Source organism: Candoia aspera, chromosome 5, assembly GCF_035149785.1.
Source record: "Candoia aspera isolate rCanAsp1 chromosome 5, rCanAsp1.hap2, whole genome shotgun sequence".
NCBI lineage: Eukaryota > Metazoa > Chordata > Lepidosauria > Squamata > Boidae > Candoia > Candoia aspera.
In genome coordinates this window covers 117,426,572-117,441,426 of record NC_086157.1, presented here as the reverse complement: position 1 = coordinate 117,441,426, position 14,855 = coordinate 117,426,572, and the positions used below count along the sequence as shown (strand labels likewise).

Genomic DNA, 14,855 nt, shown 5'->3' with positions numbered 1-14,855 from the left:
GGCCAGAAGGGGTGCATTAAGGAGTGGAGGAGACGGCATTCACGACCCCCAGTCAGCGTTGCGTTCGGAAATGTGGAACCGCAATTGCAGAAGGAGAAGAGGCGCTCCACGGGGTGGGATGCCCCCGGGGGAGGCCGCCCGGTGGCTGAATCCCGGCCGAGCAACCGCCCCTGGAGGGGGAGACCGCGCTGTTCAGAATGGGAGAGGGAGCCTCTCGGACGGCTCTCGAAAGACTCGCGGCCGCCTGGCAGCGAAGCCCCGGCACCACTCCGCAGCCCATCACCGCGCGCCTCGACGCCAGCCCCGCAGGAGGAGCCGGCGCTCGCCGCCGTCTCTGAGCACGCGCCGAGTGCAGCCAACCCCCGCCCTCCAGGCCGGCCCGCGAGCCTCTGCTCCTCCGCCCCATCCGCCCACCGTCACGTGACAGCTGGCGCCTGACTCCAGGCTCAGGGTCGCTTCGGCGGCGATGGCTCGAGCGGAGCTCCGGTATGCTGCGAGGCGAGAGTAGCGCGCGGGGAGCGGGGGGCGGCAGGGGAGCCCCTCCTGCCCTCGCCCGGTGCGCCTGTCTTGACCTCCCTCAACCGCCCCGTCAAGGTGCCCCCGATTGCCGCCGCTGTTGCTGTTGCTGCTGCTGCTGCTGCCGCCGCCGCCGCTGCCAGCCTTCCTCCACTCCAGCGCCGCCGCCGCCGCCGTCGATCCCCCCGCCTGGGCTCCGGAGCTGGACCAGCCTTTCCAGTAAGCAAGAAGCTCGACCGTGAAGCTGGATTCCCGGGGATGGGGCTCCGGGCAGGAAGGGGCGAGGCGCGAGGAGAGGGAGGCGGGTGCGGAGCCCCCTGACCTCGGGTAGGACCGCGCAGCGCTCCGCCGGTCGACGGTGGATCCAGCCCAGGCTCGGAGCATCAGCGCCTGGTCGGGCTCAGAGGGCTGGATCCCTCCCAACTCGGGGGCAGGGCTGCTTGGGCGCCCGGCCCGTGACCGCGTCCCTCTGCCCCCAGGATCCCCGAGGGATGGATCTCCCGGGGCCGCGTAGCTCCCGCCGAGAGGCTGAGCCTGACTTTTGCGCTCCGGCAGCGGAACGTGGGGCGTCTGAGAGAGGTGGTGCGGCGCGTGTCCTCGCCCGATTCGCCCGACTACGGTACCCTAACTCCCGCCTCCCAGCAGCAGCTGCTGTTTTAGGGGCCAGATCCTCCTCCTCCTCCTCCTCCTCCGCCGCCGCCGCCGCCTGGCAGCCGGGGGACCCTAGAAGCCCGGGGGTCTAGCTGCGGGAGGCTTGTCTGCCCTGCCGTTCTCTTCCCCGGGGAGGCCTGGTTAGGGAAGCCCCAGGGTGAGGCCCGAGGGGGGCAGTCCCAGGAGGATTGGGAGCCGTCCCTGAGAGGGGGTGGGGGAGTGGGAGGGGCTGCAGCAGGCTCCGCCTCAAAGGGTTGGGAAGCTTCAGAGTCCTGCCAGCCTGGGGTCCCTGGACAAGCTCTCCCAGCGGTGGCACCAGTCTTGGCTGTCCCCCTCCCCCACGATTGGTCACCTGGAAGAGCCACTGGAGGGGACCCTGGGAGTGGGGAGAGGCATAGCACAACCAGCTCCCCCACCTCCTCTGGGAAAGTGGTTTGGGGCCCCTGCTGGTACATGCATTTCTCCTGATGCCTTGGCCAGGGCACTTCCTGTCGCTGGCAGAGGTGCGCTCCCTTGTTTCTCCGTCTTCCCTGACGCTGAGCAGCGTGGACAAATGGCTCGAGGCTCACGGTGTCCGGGCCTGCCAGAGGGTCAGCACCATGGACTTCCTGCAATGCTCAGTGCCGGCTAGGTGAGTTGGGAAGTTGGGCTGGCGCTGGGGAGGCAGGCTGGCCAGCCCTGGCCAAAAGAGGGGCTGAGCTCTGGATTTTTGTGTGTAGCACTGCTGAGCGCCTGCTCCCGGGGGCGCAGTTCCACCGTTATGTGAAAGATGCTCGCAGTGTCGTGAGGTCCCCTCTGCCCTATGTGCTTGATCAGGAGCTAGCAGAGCATGTGGATTTTGGTAGGAGGCCTTTGGGGGGGGCAAGGTTGCTGAGTAGGGGGCTCCACCTGGCTTTTGGGGCCTCCCTTGGGCCACCCAGTGTTTGTCCGGGTGGGCTTGTCTGCTGTAGGTGACAATCACAGCCCTTTTCCGTCTTGCCCATTCCAAGTGGGGGGGCTGCACCGTTTCCCAGCTGAACGGAAGGAGCTGAGCCGGGCCTGGGCTGTGGAGAATTCACCACTAGGACGGGACAGGCGGCCTGCTTTCCACCTGGGCGTGACACCAGCTGTGCTCCGCCAGCGATACAACCTGACCTATGCAGATGCGGGCACCTTTTCCCACAGCAGCCAGGCCTGTGCCCAGGTAGGAGCCTGGCCTCTCTGCTCAGCATCCGGGGTTGGGGGTCAGGCCTATCCCTGGGCCAAGCTCAGCTCTGGGCTACTGCTCTGGCGAGGTGGTCAACACCCCAGCGTGACCTCTGGGCTCTGCCTGAGGTCAGCTGCTCAGCCCGCAGCTTCTTTCCATCCAGTTCCTCGAGCAGTACTTCCACCAGGCTGACCTGGCCGAATTCATGCATCTCTTTGGGGGAACGTTCCCTCACCGCTCCCGGGTTGACCAGGTCGTTGGCCATCAGGGCTCCGGCCCCGCTGGCTTGGAGGCCAGTCTGGATGTGGAGTACCTCATGAGCATGGGCGCCAACATCTCCACCTGGGTCTTCAGCAACGCAGGTACTTCTCCTGTTCCGCAGGCCTCAGCCGCTCTCCTCTCCTCTGCCAGGCGGCTGAGCACTTCCATTGCCAGCTGGGAACCATGAGCACCGCTGGCCGCTGGCCACGCGTCCAGCCCTGGTCTCTGCCGGCTGCTGCTAGTGGCCCCAGCTGGGGAAGAGTGGGATGAGCCAGCTCTCAGAGTCCAAACTGGCTCTAGGGCTGCCCTTGTCGGGGCTGTGCTGGTTCCAAGCTGCTCCGCCCCACCCTCAGGGGCAGCAATGCCCAGATGCTGGAGGGGGGGCTGGGGGAGCTTGGCAGTGGCAGGGAGGGCCACCCGGCACACAGGCCGCTCACCCTCCCCTTGCCCCGCAGGGCGCCACGAGAGCCAGGAGCCCTTCCTGGAGTGGCTGGTCCTGCTGAGCAACACCAGCATGCTGCCGTGGGTGCACTCAGTCAGCTACGGGGATGACGAGGACAGTCTCTCCCGGGCCTACCTGGAGCGGGTGAACACCGAGTTCGTGAAGGCAGCTGCCCGCGGCATCAGCATCCTCTTTGCCTCGGGTGTGTGCCGGCCAGCAGGGATGGGAGCAAAGGTGCCTGGTGGCACGGACAGCTGGCCCCAGTCCCAGAGAGCATTGTGGGGAGGTTGAGGCCACCGTGCGCACCTGAGCAATGGGTGGCAAGCCCTTGTGGGAGCGTGAGGGGTGCAGGGGCTCACAGCAGTGCACCTCCCCTTTCCTTGAGCAGCTGGGCCTCTTCTGGCTGCTGTATGGACGGTTTCTCACTCACTCGCCTCCTGGCCCCACGGTGGGCTTGCTCTCTGGGTCCAGGGACATCCCGTTGGGGCCCTCAGGAAAACCCACTGCCTGGCTGGGAGCTCTCCGTGATGCTGTGGAGAAGCAAAATTAAAGCTTCTGGGTTTTGGCTGTCCTGTGGGAAAGCTAGTTCTGAGCGGATGCCAAGCCTTTCCTGAGAACGTGACTGTCTGAAACCCAGTGTGGTTTGAAAGACGTGCCCTATCTTCTACGCTCAGATGGGTTCACAAGACTGCTTTCCAGCTATACATGCTCTGATTTTGTGCGTATGCATAACATGCTCAATAAAAGAATGGAAAGAACCAAAATGCAGCGTTCCATTTCACAGCAGCCCTTCCACCTGATCCTTGGGAGAATCCCAGAGGCGAGTCCAGGCCTTTTGCAGGATAAAAGTGGCTCAAAACGCAGGAGGAGAGTGACAGGGCTTGTTTTGACCCCCTCAGGTGATTCTGGGGCAGGTTGCCGGGCAGTCTCGGGCGGGGAGCACACCTTTCGACCCAGCTTCCCAGCCTCCAGGTGAGCAGAAGGGCCTGGTGTGGTGCGGGAGGCGGCTCTGGCTCTGCTGGGCCTCTCTGGACCTTTGTGCATCCAGCATGCTTCCTCTGGAGCTGTGGTGGTGGGTGGCACAGGAGCAGCCGTTGCTGGGAGTTTCAGGCTGCAGAGAAGAGCAGCAGTTACTGTTTGCCTGAGGCCTTGCGAGCGCTTGCCCTGAGCAGCACAAGCCCCTCCCTGCCTCGGGTGGTCAGCCGGGCAGCCGGAGGGCTTAATGCCAGTGCTGGGTTTCCATATTGGGATCCCAATGCTTCATCTGTGTTTGCAGCCCTTTTGTGACAACAGTTGGCGGGACGTCCTTCCAGCAGCCCTTCCTGGTGGGTGCCGAGGTCACGGACTACATCAGTGGAGGCGGGTTCAGCAATGTCTTCCCAATGCCCGATTACCAGGTGAGCTGGCTGCCTCTCCTCACGGGACGCAGTGTCATGAGTGAGGATGGCAAGCAGGGGGCTCCCATCCAGGCTGTAAAGCGCATGCATAGTACTGAGAAATTAGGTGGCCATTCAAAGAGACACAGATTGGGCCCGCCTTAGTCTTTGGGGTTTATATGTCTGGGTTTTTCCCACGCTTCTTCAGTTTGTTAGGATTCTCTGTTATGTAGCAGTAATAAAACACTAGAGACTGATTCCTTGTCTCAGCGTGGTTCCTGGCTGTTAGGACACGCAGCTTCTGCCAGTCCTCGCAGTAGCAGCAAGAAGCCTTCATTGCAAAACACAAGAGCCACTGACCAGAGCCCAGGCAGCATGGAGGTCAGGGTGGGGGCGCAGCCCGTTGGCTGGGGTGAGCAGCCCCCCCTGCACAGTGGTGGGGCCAGCGCACGCTTGTGGAGGTGGAGGGGAGCAGTGCATCAGAGCATCGACAGGCCACTCCCCTTTCCTGCCCACAGGTAACAGCTGTAAAGCATTTCCTGAGCACATCACCTCGGCTGCCCCCCGCCAGCTATTACAACGGCACAGGCAGAGCCTATCCAGATTTGGCGGCCCTGTCAGACAACTACTGGGTGGTGGTCAACCGCATCCCCATGCCCTGGGTCTCAGGCACCTCGGTGCGTATGCAGCCCTGCTCACCTACCTGCCTGCTCCCGGGGTCCTGGCTGCCTGCCCTGGGCTGGGCTGGGCTGGGCTGGGGAAGCCTGCCGGCCCTTGTGACTTTTCTCGCTTCTCTCGCTGCAGGCCGCCACTCCCGTGGTGGGGGGCATCATCGCCCTGATCAATGACCGGCGCCTCCAGCGAGGACTGCCGCCCCTGGGCTTCCTCAATCCTGCCCTCTACCAGCTCCAGGGAGGAGGGAACAACACAGCCCTGTACGACGTGAGTGCCTGTGTTGGGGGGGCAGGGGGGGGCGGCACTGGCTCAGCAGAACACAGGGTCCTCAGCAGGTGGGAAACATTGGGAGCCAGACCCCGGGGGGGAGCAGCCTGTTACCTTGCTGTCAGGCATGGTGACCAGAAATGGAAGAACAGACTTTGCTGGGGCTGGGGCTCGGGTGCATGGTGAAAAGCCTCCTCTTCATCGAGCGTGCCCCTGTGGCGACTGGGGAAGGCAATGGCAAACCACTCCGCTCTATATTCTGCCAAGAAAATGTTGCGAAAGCGGCATCCCCCCAAAGGGTCAGACATGACTTTAGGGTGCTTGCACAGGGGACCTTTCACCTTTTTTCCCCCTCCATCTTCCCATAGGTGACCCATGGATGCCACCTGTCCTGTCTGGATGCTGTCGTGCAAGGCCAGGGCTTCTGTGCCACCCCTGCTTGGGACCCAGTCACAGGCTGGGGGACCCCTAACTTCCCAGAGCTGCTGCGTGCCCTTCTGGCCTAGTGTGCCATGGGGCTGGCCTTTCTGGCGGCCTGCTCTGCGGCCAGGATGGGAAAGAAGGGGACGGACTGGGGCCGTGGGTCTGGTGACCTGGAGGCTACAGGGGGGCGTGGGGGGCTACCCTGCCCCTGCCCCAAGGGGGTTCCTCTTTTCCAAAGAGGAACCGCAGCTGGGGCGATCTTCTGTCAGGACTAATCCCAAGAAGTCCACGGCTGCGGACCAGCAGCTGCTGCCAACAATGCAGTTTGGTCTCCGGAGGTGATGGTAGGAAAGGAAGCTGAGGGCAAGGGGGTGTTAGCGCTGCACAAAATTTTTCAAAATGGTTTGAGTGCAGAATCCCACAGATTCCTATTTCAAGTGTGAAATGAGCTGTTTCCAGTACTTGAGGCACGTGGGGCTTGCAGTAGACCCACTCTGTTTTGAACGCAAATGCTTCAAAATGCCCCCAAATAGCCTATTCCCCGTTTGCCATCTTGCACACCTCTAGCAGCTGCAGACGGTATCTGACCCAAGCTCCCCTGCAGGCCTTGTTGCTGTGTAGAAACACTTCAGATTGCACAGGAGAAGCCACGCTCTGGTGGTGGACAGGGCGTCCTAGTCCACCTTTGAGACATTGCCCCAAATCCCAGGCTTGGATGGAGCCGTTGAGACCATCGACTCCAAGCCTAATCATGGCAGGAATTCAGGATTCTCAGACAAGGCCGGAATACATCATCCTTGTAATGGTCGCCTCTTCTAAAACACCATCAGACTCATAAGCAGGGTTTCAAAGATATCTGATTTATTAAAGAACAGCATGCAGGATCACAGAGAAAGCTGAGAATGATGAAAGCGCGCCAAACGCAAACTAAAAACCCTCGGTGCAAACAAAATCCCTCCCCCCGTAGAATCTTCTCAAGTCCACAACCCCAGGTGCTCCCAATGGCTTCTGATGGTCTGCGGGAAAAGGCCTTGAGCAGAGAAAATAACTCAAACACATTCCATTCTCCTGATTCCACATACAGAGCTTGGTACAAGGTCTCACAGCAGCTCCCCCTCAAACAGAAACACGCGTCAGCGCCATGGCATGTGAAACGTTACGATGTATGAACTACATTGAAACAGTGAACATGACAATCCCTTTCCTGAATGCATGGCTCCACCATCCAACCATTTTTCCTGTCAGGACATTTTTCTTTACACTCAGTTGAAATCTGCCTTCCTGCAACTTAAATCTATTATTTTGTGTCCTGCACTCTGAAGTGATGGACATCCTGACAGCTCTGAAGTAACTTGAAGAGGGCGATCAAGATCTCTCCCCCCCCCCTGCTGGCTTTCTTCAAGGCTAAGCCTTTCTACATCCTTTAGTCTCTGTCTTGGTTTCCAGTCCCCTGATCATTCTTTATCCTTCTCTTTAACCTGCTCATTTCTCTGAACCCTAAAGTGTGTTGGTCAGAACTATCACATGAAGCAGAATAAGCTGAAATAGTTACTTCCCAGAATCTTGGGAAGCTACAGATTTTAGAAAATAAATTGCTTCTGTTTATTCAGCCTAAAATTACATTTGCCCTTTTTGCATCCAGTTCACACTGCTGGCTCAGATTCTAAAGGTAAATACTTCCTTGAGTTAGAGGTGGATATTAGTTATCCCAGCCAATTTTGTGTCATCTATATATTTGATAAGTATTTTTTCCACCTCTTCATCAAAATGATTAATAAAAATATTGAAAAATAAAGGACCCAGGACTGATCCTTCGGACACTCCACTAAAAATATTTTCCCAATTTGATGAGAATTCATTGACAAGCATGCGTTGAAAATTATTTTTAAGCCAGCTATGTCTTCTCTTACCATGCCATCCAGCCCATATTTTACTAATCAGCACATCATGGGGTACTTTGTGAAATGCTGTGCTGAAGTCAAGATATATTAAGTCTACAGCATTTCCCCAATCTATTAAGGAAATTACCTCATTAAAAAAATGAGATAAAGCTAACTCTGGTTTGTTCTTGATGTGCCAAAATTGGCTTGTGGCAATTACTACATTGTTTTCAAGATGCTTATAGGTGAGTTTATGATCTTTCCCCAGGTATCGGAGCCAGACAGGCCTGTGACTTCTTGGCTCCTCCCCCACCAGCTTTGGTTTGTTGGAACATAATTTATTGAACAAACCAAAACTACCTGGGTTCTCACAACACAAAAGCAACAAAGAAATGTTTTTGACATAGTCCAATGCATGAACCAGGCTGCCATGTTTCAGATCCACTGAGAGATGCTCCAGGCACCCAGTCCCGTCCCAGCCCAGCTCCTGCCACGCGCCCATCCTCTGGGCATAGGTTGAATATTGGGGGCAGGTGCAAAAGAGGCAATGGAGGAAGCCATAGGTCTTGCAGGCTCTCCCTCAGATGTTCAATGATGGGGTCTCCCAAATGTACTCAACAGGACTTCTCTTACACAGTCTTTTTTGCCTCGTGTTTCCTTGTTTCCTTTAAAGTGGCTTTTTGAGCACCCCACGCTTTTCAAAAATGTTGTAATGGTTGCCCAGCCCAAATACTCAGACTCACAAGAGGTTGCTAAATGAAATCTGATTTATTAGGGAACTTAGGACAAATACAGAGAAAGCTGAGAATGAGCAAAAGCGCGCCAAATACAAACTTAAAACCCTCGTTGCAAACATACCCCGCCTCCCTACCAGCAGAGCCGCCCGTCCCAGGTGCTGGTAACCGTCAGATCTTCTAGCCTGGGAAAGTAACCTTGAACACAGGAGATAACCCAAATACATTCCAAAATCACAGCCAAGAGATAAACCCCTCCCAACAGGAACCATCCTCCCGTCAAAGATGAAACACGTATCCAGCTAATGACATGCGAAACGTTACGATGTATCAAACACATTGAAACGGCGAACATGACATACCGCCTCCCCAAAAACAATCTTAAGGACGTGGTTTAGAGGGGTAGGCAGAATGGAAGCGGGCAACAAGATCAGGAGAAGCCACGTCATAGGCAGCGACCCATTCTGGATGAGGGAAATGCTTCCAACGAACTAAATACTGTAGAGTATTGCGAAGGCGTCTAGAATCTAAAATTTCTTTAACTTCAAAGTGTTGTTGACCGTCAATCATGATGGGGGTTGGAGGTGGAGGTTGATCATGCCATCGGTCAGAACGAGTACTTGGTTTGAGCAAGCTGCAATGAAAAACAGGATGTAAGCGTTTAAGATTATGTGGCAAGTCAAGCTTAAAAGTCACAGGGTTGATTTGAGCAGTAATGGGGAAAGGACCCACAAACTTAGGTGCCAACTTCTTTGAAGGTTGCGAGGACTTAATGAACTTAGTTGATAAGTAGACCAGGTCACCGACTTGAAAAGCAGGATGAGGGGCACGTTTCTGGTCAGCATAGTGTTTGTAATCCGATTGTGCGTCAGCCAATGCCTTTTGAATCACCGGCCAGGACTCTGCGAGTTGTGTCGACCAATCCCCCGGCGAGGTCGGCCCGACCGAAGGTTGTGGTAGATCCAGGATGGGCACAAAGTCCCTGCCCTGTGCAATATGAAATGGGGTTTGACCGGTGCTTTGATGAACTGCATTGTTGTAGGCAACTTCAGCAAAAGGGAGGTCAACCCAGTTGTCCTGCTGATAATTTACAAAAGCCCGAAGGTATTGCTCTAGCGTTGAGTTTAAAGCCTCTGTGGCCCCGTCCGTCTGTGGATGCCACGCTGTGGACAGGGCTTGCTTAGTTCCCAAAAGTTTGAGGAACGCCCGCCAAAATTGCGAGGTGAACTGTGCGCCTCTGTCCGAAATCAAGCGAGAAGGACATCCGTGTAGCCGGTACACGTGTACCAAGAAAAGGCGGGCCAACTGGCGTGCGGAAGGAACTGACACGCATGGGATGAAATGGGCTTGTTTAGAGAAATAGTCTTTGACAACCCAAATCGCTGTTTTGCGCTGGCTGGGTGGTAACTCTACAATAAAGTCCATGGAAATCTCATCCCAAGGGCAAGCTGGGCTAGCCACAGGTTGCAGGAGTCCCTGAGGTTTACCTCCTTTGCGCTTTGACATAGCGCAGACAGAACAGGAGGCGACATACTCTTTCACATCTTTGCGCAAGGTGGGCCACCAGAACTGCTGCCGGACAAGGTGCAAAGTTTTTACGAAACCAAAGTGTCCCGCCACCTTGTCATCATGTGCACGGAGCAACACGTCTTTTCGCAACTTCTCAGGGACATAGAGACGGTTAGATTTCCAAGCAAAACCCCGGTCAAAAGTAACATTGTCTTTGTTTGCGAGCAGCCAAGTATCAGTTTTTAACTCCTTTAGAAACTTTTGTTGCAACTGGGAAGGAATTGACAAAGCGCTCGGCGGTCCGGAGTCCGCAGCGGCTGGCTGCTGCGCCCGCGTTTGGCTGCGCGTCACAGCCTGCATACCCAGTTGTGGCGTTGTCCACAGAGTGCTGACCACTTCTGGCGCTGCGCAAGAGTCCTGGGGTTGCCGTGACAACGCATCAGCCAGGAAATTCTTTTTCCCCGGAATAAACTTCAATTGAAAATTAAATCGATTGAAGAACTGAGCCCAACGGACTTGTTTCGGGCTCAATTTGCGGGGGGTGCTGAGGGCTTCTAAGTTCTTATGGTCCGTCCACACCTCGAAAGAGTGATTCGCCCCCTCTAATAAATGCCAAGATTCTAACGCAGCTTTTACCGCGAATGCCTCCTTCTCCCACACATGCCAACGCCTCTCCGACTCAGAGAACTTGCGGGACAGGTAGGCACATGGCTTGAAGCACCCTGCCCCATCAGCTTGCATCAATAATGCCCCAATGGAATAATCAGAGGCATCAGCCTGAACCACAAAAGGTTTAGAGGGGTCAGGGTGTTGTAAAATTGGCTCTTTGGTAAAAGACGCCTTTAGCTGCTCGAACGCCGCTTGACAGGCCGGCGTCCACCGCAGCAGCGCTCCTGGATTCTTTACTCTTCGAGTGTCCCCCAGTCCTTTGGTTCGAAGTAATTCCGTTAGTGGCAAGGCAATTTCAGCGAACCCCCTTATGAATAATCTGTAGTAATTGCTGAACCCCAGGAAACTTTGAAGTTGCCTGTGGGTGTGGGGTCTTTCCCAATCTACGACAGCCTGGACCTTGGCAGGATCCATTTCGATGCCCTTATCTGAAATTCTATACCCCAAATAATCAATTTGTGTCTGGTGAAAGGCACATTTGGACAGTTTGGCATACAATTCAGCTTTCCTGAGCTTGCAAAGCACCTGTTTAACCAAAGATACATGTTCCTCCATAGTTTCAGTATAAATCAATACATCATCCAAATACACCAATACCCCTTTAAACAGATGTTCATGGAGTACCTCATGGATCAATTGCATAAACACCCCAGGGGCCCCAGCCAGACCAAAAGGCAAAACCTTATACTGGAATGCACCCAATGGGCAATTGAATGCCGTTTTCCACTCATCGCCCTCCTTGATTCGTACACGGTAATAGGCTTCTCTCAAATCAAGTTTGGAGAAGATTTTTCCTTTGGCCAGATGAGACAACATGTCTTTGATCAAAGGCAAAGGATATTTATTGGAAATTGAGACTGCATTTAGCCCCCGGAAATCTGTACAGAGTCTTAATGTCCCATCCTTCTTTGGGTGGAAGAGGACCGGTGCCCCCACCGGCGAGTTAGCTGGCTCGATAAACCCACGAGCCAAGTTTTTGTCCACAAAGTCCCTAAGCAAAGTTAATTCCTTTTGCATCATGGAGTAGATTTTTGGCTTAGGTAATTGAGTGTTGGGCATCAGCTCAATGGCACAGTCCGTTTTCCGATGAGGGGGCAGTTGATCCACTTCCTTTTCTCCAAACACATCAGCAAACATCTGGTAGTCCACCGGCAGGCCCTCCAGAGGAGGGGCCGGGCAATGCGGAGTCGCAACTGCCGCTACCCCCACCACCTCCTCTGGGGAATCCCTCCCCTCCGGTGCTTGATAAAATCCGTCCTTAAAGGTGATAGTCCGATAAACCCAGTTTATTTGGGGATTTTGCTGGACCAACCAGGGCACTCCCAAAACCACCAGGGGACCCCCCACCAGAGCCACCACAAATGACAACCCTTCCCGATGGCTGCCCAGCTGTAAAGCCACTAGTCCCGTGAAATGGGTGACCGGTTTGCCACCTGCCATGGACCCATCCAACTGCGTAAAGGCAATGGGTCGTTGCAAGGGGAATGTGGGTAGCTCCAGGGCCGCTACCACATCGGGGTGCATCAAACACCTGGAACACCCCGAATCAATCATAGCCCACACTTCTATGGTCTTGGATCGGGAGCCCAACTTTAACTTCACCGTGAGAATGTGGTAACTGCCACTCACCGAGGTAGGCTCGCGCCCTTCTTCCACCACCTGCCCTGCGACGCCCTTTAAAGCAGGTGGCTGCCGTTTCCCGCCGGCTGCAATAATTCCGGTTCCCCGTCTTCGTAGAACGGCACGCTGTCTCCCTCACTTTCCGCCACCGCTACTTTCAGTTTCCTCAGCAGGGAAGGGGACTTCGCCGTCGTCTTCCCTGGTCGTTCCTCACCCTTTGCCCTCGGGCACGCCGCCGCTCGATGTCCCTCTTTGCCACATCGCAGACACTGTCCCTTCGCATACCGCCTCTCTCTCTCCTCTTCCCAGGATCGTTGCCCGGGTCGTCCCCCGGTACTCAGCGGGCGACTGGGTTTCACCTCTCGCCCCGACTTCGCTGTCCTCCACTGGGCAAATACCTTGTGTGCGTGTTCAGCCCTCCCAGCGAGCTGGATCCACTCATACAAAGTGTACGGGTCGTCCCGTCCTAAGGACCAGCGCAGCACCTCTGTATTCAGGCCATCCTTGAACAGCTCGATGATGGTGGCTTGAGACCAGTCGTCCACCTTTCCTGACAGCGCCTTAAACTCCAGCGCATAATCAGCCACTGATCTCGACCCTTGCTTGAGTTCCTTCAGGGCACGCTTCGCCCTCTCTTTCGCCAAGGGATCCTCAAAGTGCTGCCTTAGAGCCCAGAGGAACTCGTTGAATTTCTCCAGTTCGGGCGCTTCCGACTGGCACATCTGTACATACCAGTCTGCCGCCCTCCCTTTCAGCTTGGTAGCAATGGTGATGATCTTCGCTTTTTCCGAACGAAAAAGCGACCCCCACTCCTCCATGTATGCCTTGGCATTTGTTAGGAAAAATGAGAGTTTTGTCGGATCCCCATCGAATTTGATGGGGAAGTCCCTCAACCCGCCCGACGGGCTGCGCCCTCCCACTGAGGGTTCGGTGGGTTCTACTTCTCTGGCTGGCTGCCGCTCGGGAGCTGGTGGCGACCTTACGGGCGGCGACGCTAATTCCACTCGGACAGCCGGTTCCCCTTCCCGCGGATGTGCCGCCCTTCTCCGCTCCGGGGACTGCCCATGGGACGAAGGAGTCGAATGCCGTTGGCTTGACCCCTCCCGTGATTCCTTCAACGAACTCAGGTCCAGACTCATCTGTTTCAGGATCGTTTCCAACGAGTCCATTTTTGACTCTAAGACCTGGATACGGTCCGGAGTGGGAGAACCCTCTTTCGGCGGCACCTGGATCACTGTAGGGGACAGCGGGTACCTCTGCCTCCAGGATGGGCCCCCCACTACCGAGACGTCCCCCCGAGTTTCATCCCAGGTGACCAGTTCACCCGGGGTGGTTACGGTGGTTTCCGGCGCGGTTTTCATGCCTCTGGCTTCGCCCTCCGACCCAGAACTCGCCTCTTCTAGGATCGCTGAGAGCTCCCCCAGTTGGGGAGGTCTGTCGGGGCGCATCACGGTCGAGTCCGGTTCCCCTTCACTCGACTCCTCACTTTCCAGTAGCATGATGTCAGGTTCAGTCATCGCTGGCACTCTCCCTCACAGGGTCAGACAAACTTGCCTTCTCCTGGAAAGGGGCCAGCGGAATTTTGAGTTTTAGGATTCTCAGCTTTATGTAATGGTTGCCCAGCCCAAATACTCAGACTCACAAGAGGTTGCTAAATGAAATCTGATTTATTAGGGAACTTAGGACAAATACAGAGAAAGCTGAGAATGAGCAAAAGCGCACCAAATACAAACTTAAAACCCTCGTTGCAAACATACCCCGCCTCCCTACCAGCAGAGCCGCCCGTCCCAGGTGCTGGTAACCGTCAGATCTTCTAGCCTGGGAAAGTAACCTTGAACACAGGAGATAACCCAAATACATTCCAAAATCACAGCCAAGAGATAAACCCCTCCCAACAGGAACCATCCTCCCGTCAAAGATGAAACACGTATCCAGCTAATGACATGCGAAACGTTACAATGTATCAAACACATTGAAACGGCGAACATGACAAACGTTGATTGAATGTCCCTGGCTGATGGGGGAAGGCAGTCCAAATGCAGTTAACATCTACAACATTCACGCTTCATCAGTGGAGCCTCATGAGCTGATTTCAGATGGTTGGGCAGGGTGGAAGTGGGCATCTTCCAGCAGCTCTGCAGGGCCTTTCCTGCTGGTTGGGGGGCAAATATTCAGCAACCCGTGCAGGAACAACAGGTCCTGTGAGTGGCTGGCCTGGCAGAGAGGTGCAAATGCCGTGTTTGCATAACCCAGAAGTCAGTGTTAGCTGAACCAGGCTTTGCCAAATTAACCAAGCTGCCTGGGATTGTGGAATCCATTTGTGAGGGTTGTTTCCCAAGAACTGCATACACCACAGCATAGCAAATCTGCACACAGTGCTTTATTGCAGCCCACACCTTCCCCACCAACAGGGTATTGCTATGGGTGGGGAACTCCACCCACCGAGGACTTGCAAGGTGCTGTTACAGCATAAATGCGCCTTTAATGCAAGTCCTTTATACTCAGTCTTTTAATAGTTGGTTCAAGCAATAGTCTCAATGTCTATTAAGTAGCATACAACCTTTGTCTGACTTCAAACATTCTTGCACTGGTTGGGATGAGGGGCTGCCTCAGCGTGGTTGCTCCTGTTCTAGTTGCTGCTGAGCT

The 14,855-nt window shown here is 55.5% G+C and overlaps 1 protein-coding gene across 1 annotated transcript; it reads left to right on the top strand.

Annotated features, from left to right (window-relative positions):
• The first annotated feature begins 390 nt into the window (after positions 1-390).
• TPP1 (tripeptidyl peptidase 1) lies at positions 391-7,592 on the top strand. Its single transcript, XM_063306085.1, has 13 exons — positions 391-486; positions 595-735; positions 996-1,135; positions 1,648-1,798; positions 1,887-2,008; positions 2,157-2,350; positions 2,517-2,715; positions 3,070-3,258; positions 3,956-4,028; positions 4,333-4,453; positions 4,951-5,109; positions 5,237-5,374; positions 5,743-7,592. The coding sequence occupies exons 1-13, from the start codon at positions 467-469 to the stop codon at positions 5,878-5,880; spliced, it is 1,785 nt and encodes a 594-aa protein (XP_063162155.1). The 5' UTR covers positions 391-466; the 3' UTR covers positions 5,881-7,592.
• Positions 7,593-14,855: the final 7,263 nt, after the last annotated feature.

Coding starts and splice junctions, on each gene's coding strand:
- TPP1 (XM_063306085.1), top strand. CDS start 467: ATGGCTCGAGCGGAGCTCCG. Junction 2,351..2,516: donor GCAGCCAGGCCTGTGCCCAG/GTAGGAGCCTGG, acceptor CTTTCCATCCAG/TTCCTCGAGCAGTACTTCCA. Junction 5,375..5,742: donor ACAACACAGCCCTGTACGAC/GTGAGTGCCTGT, acceptor ATCTTCCCATAG/GTGACCCATGGATGCCACCT.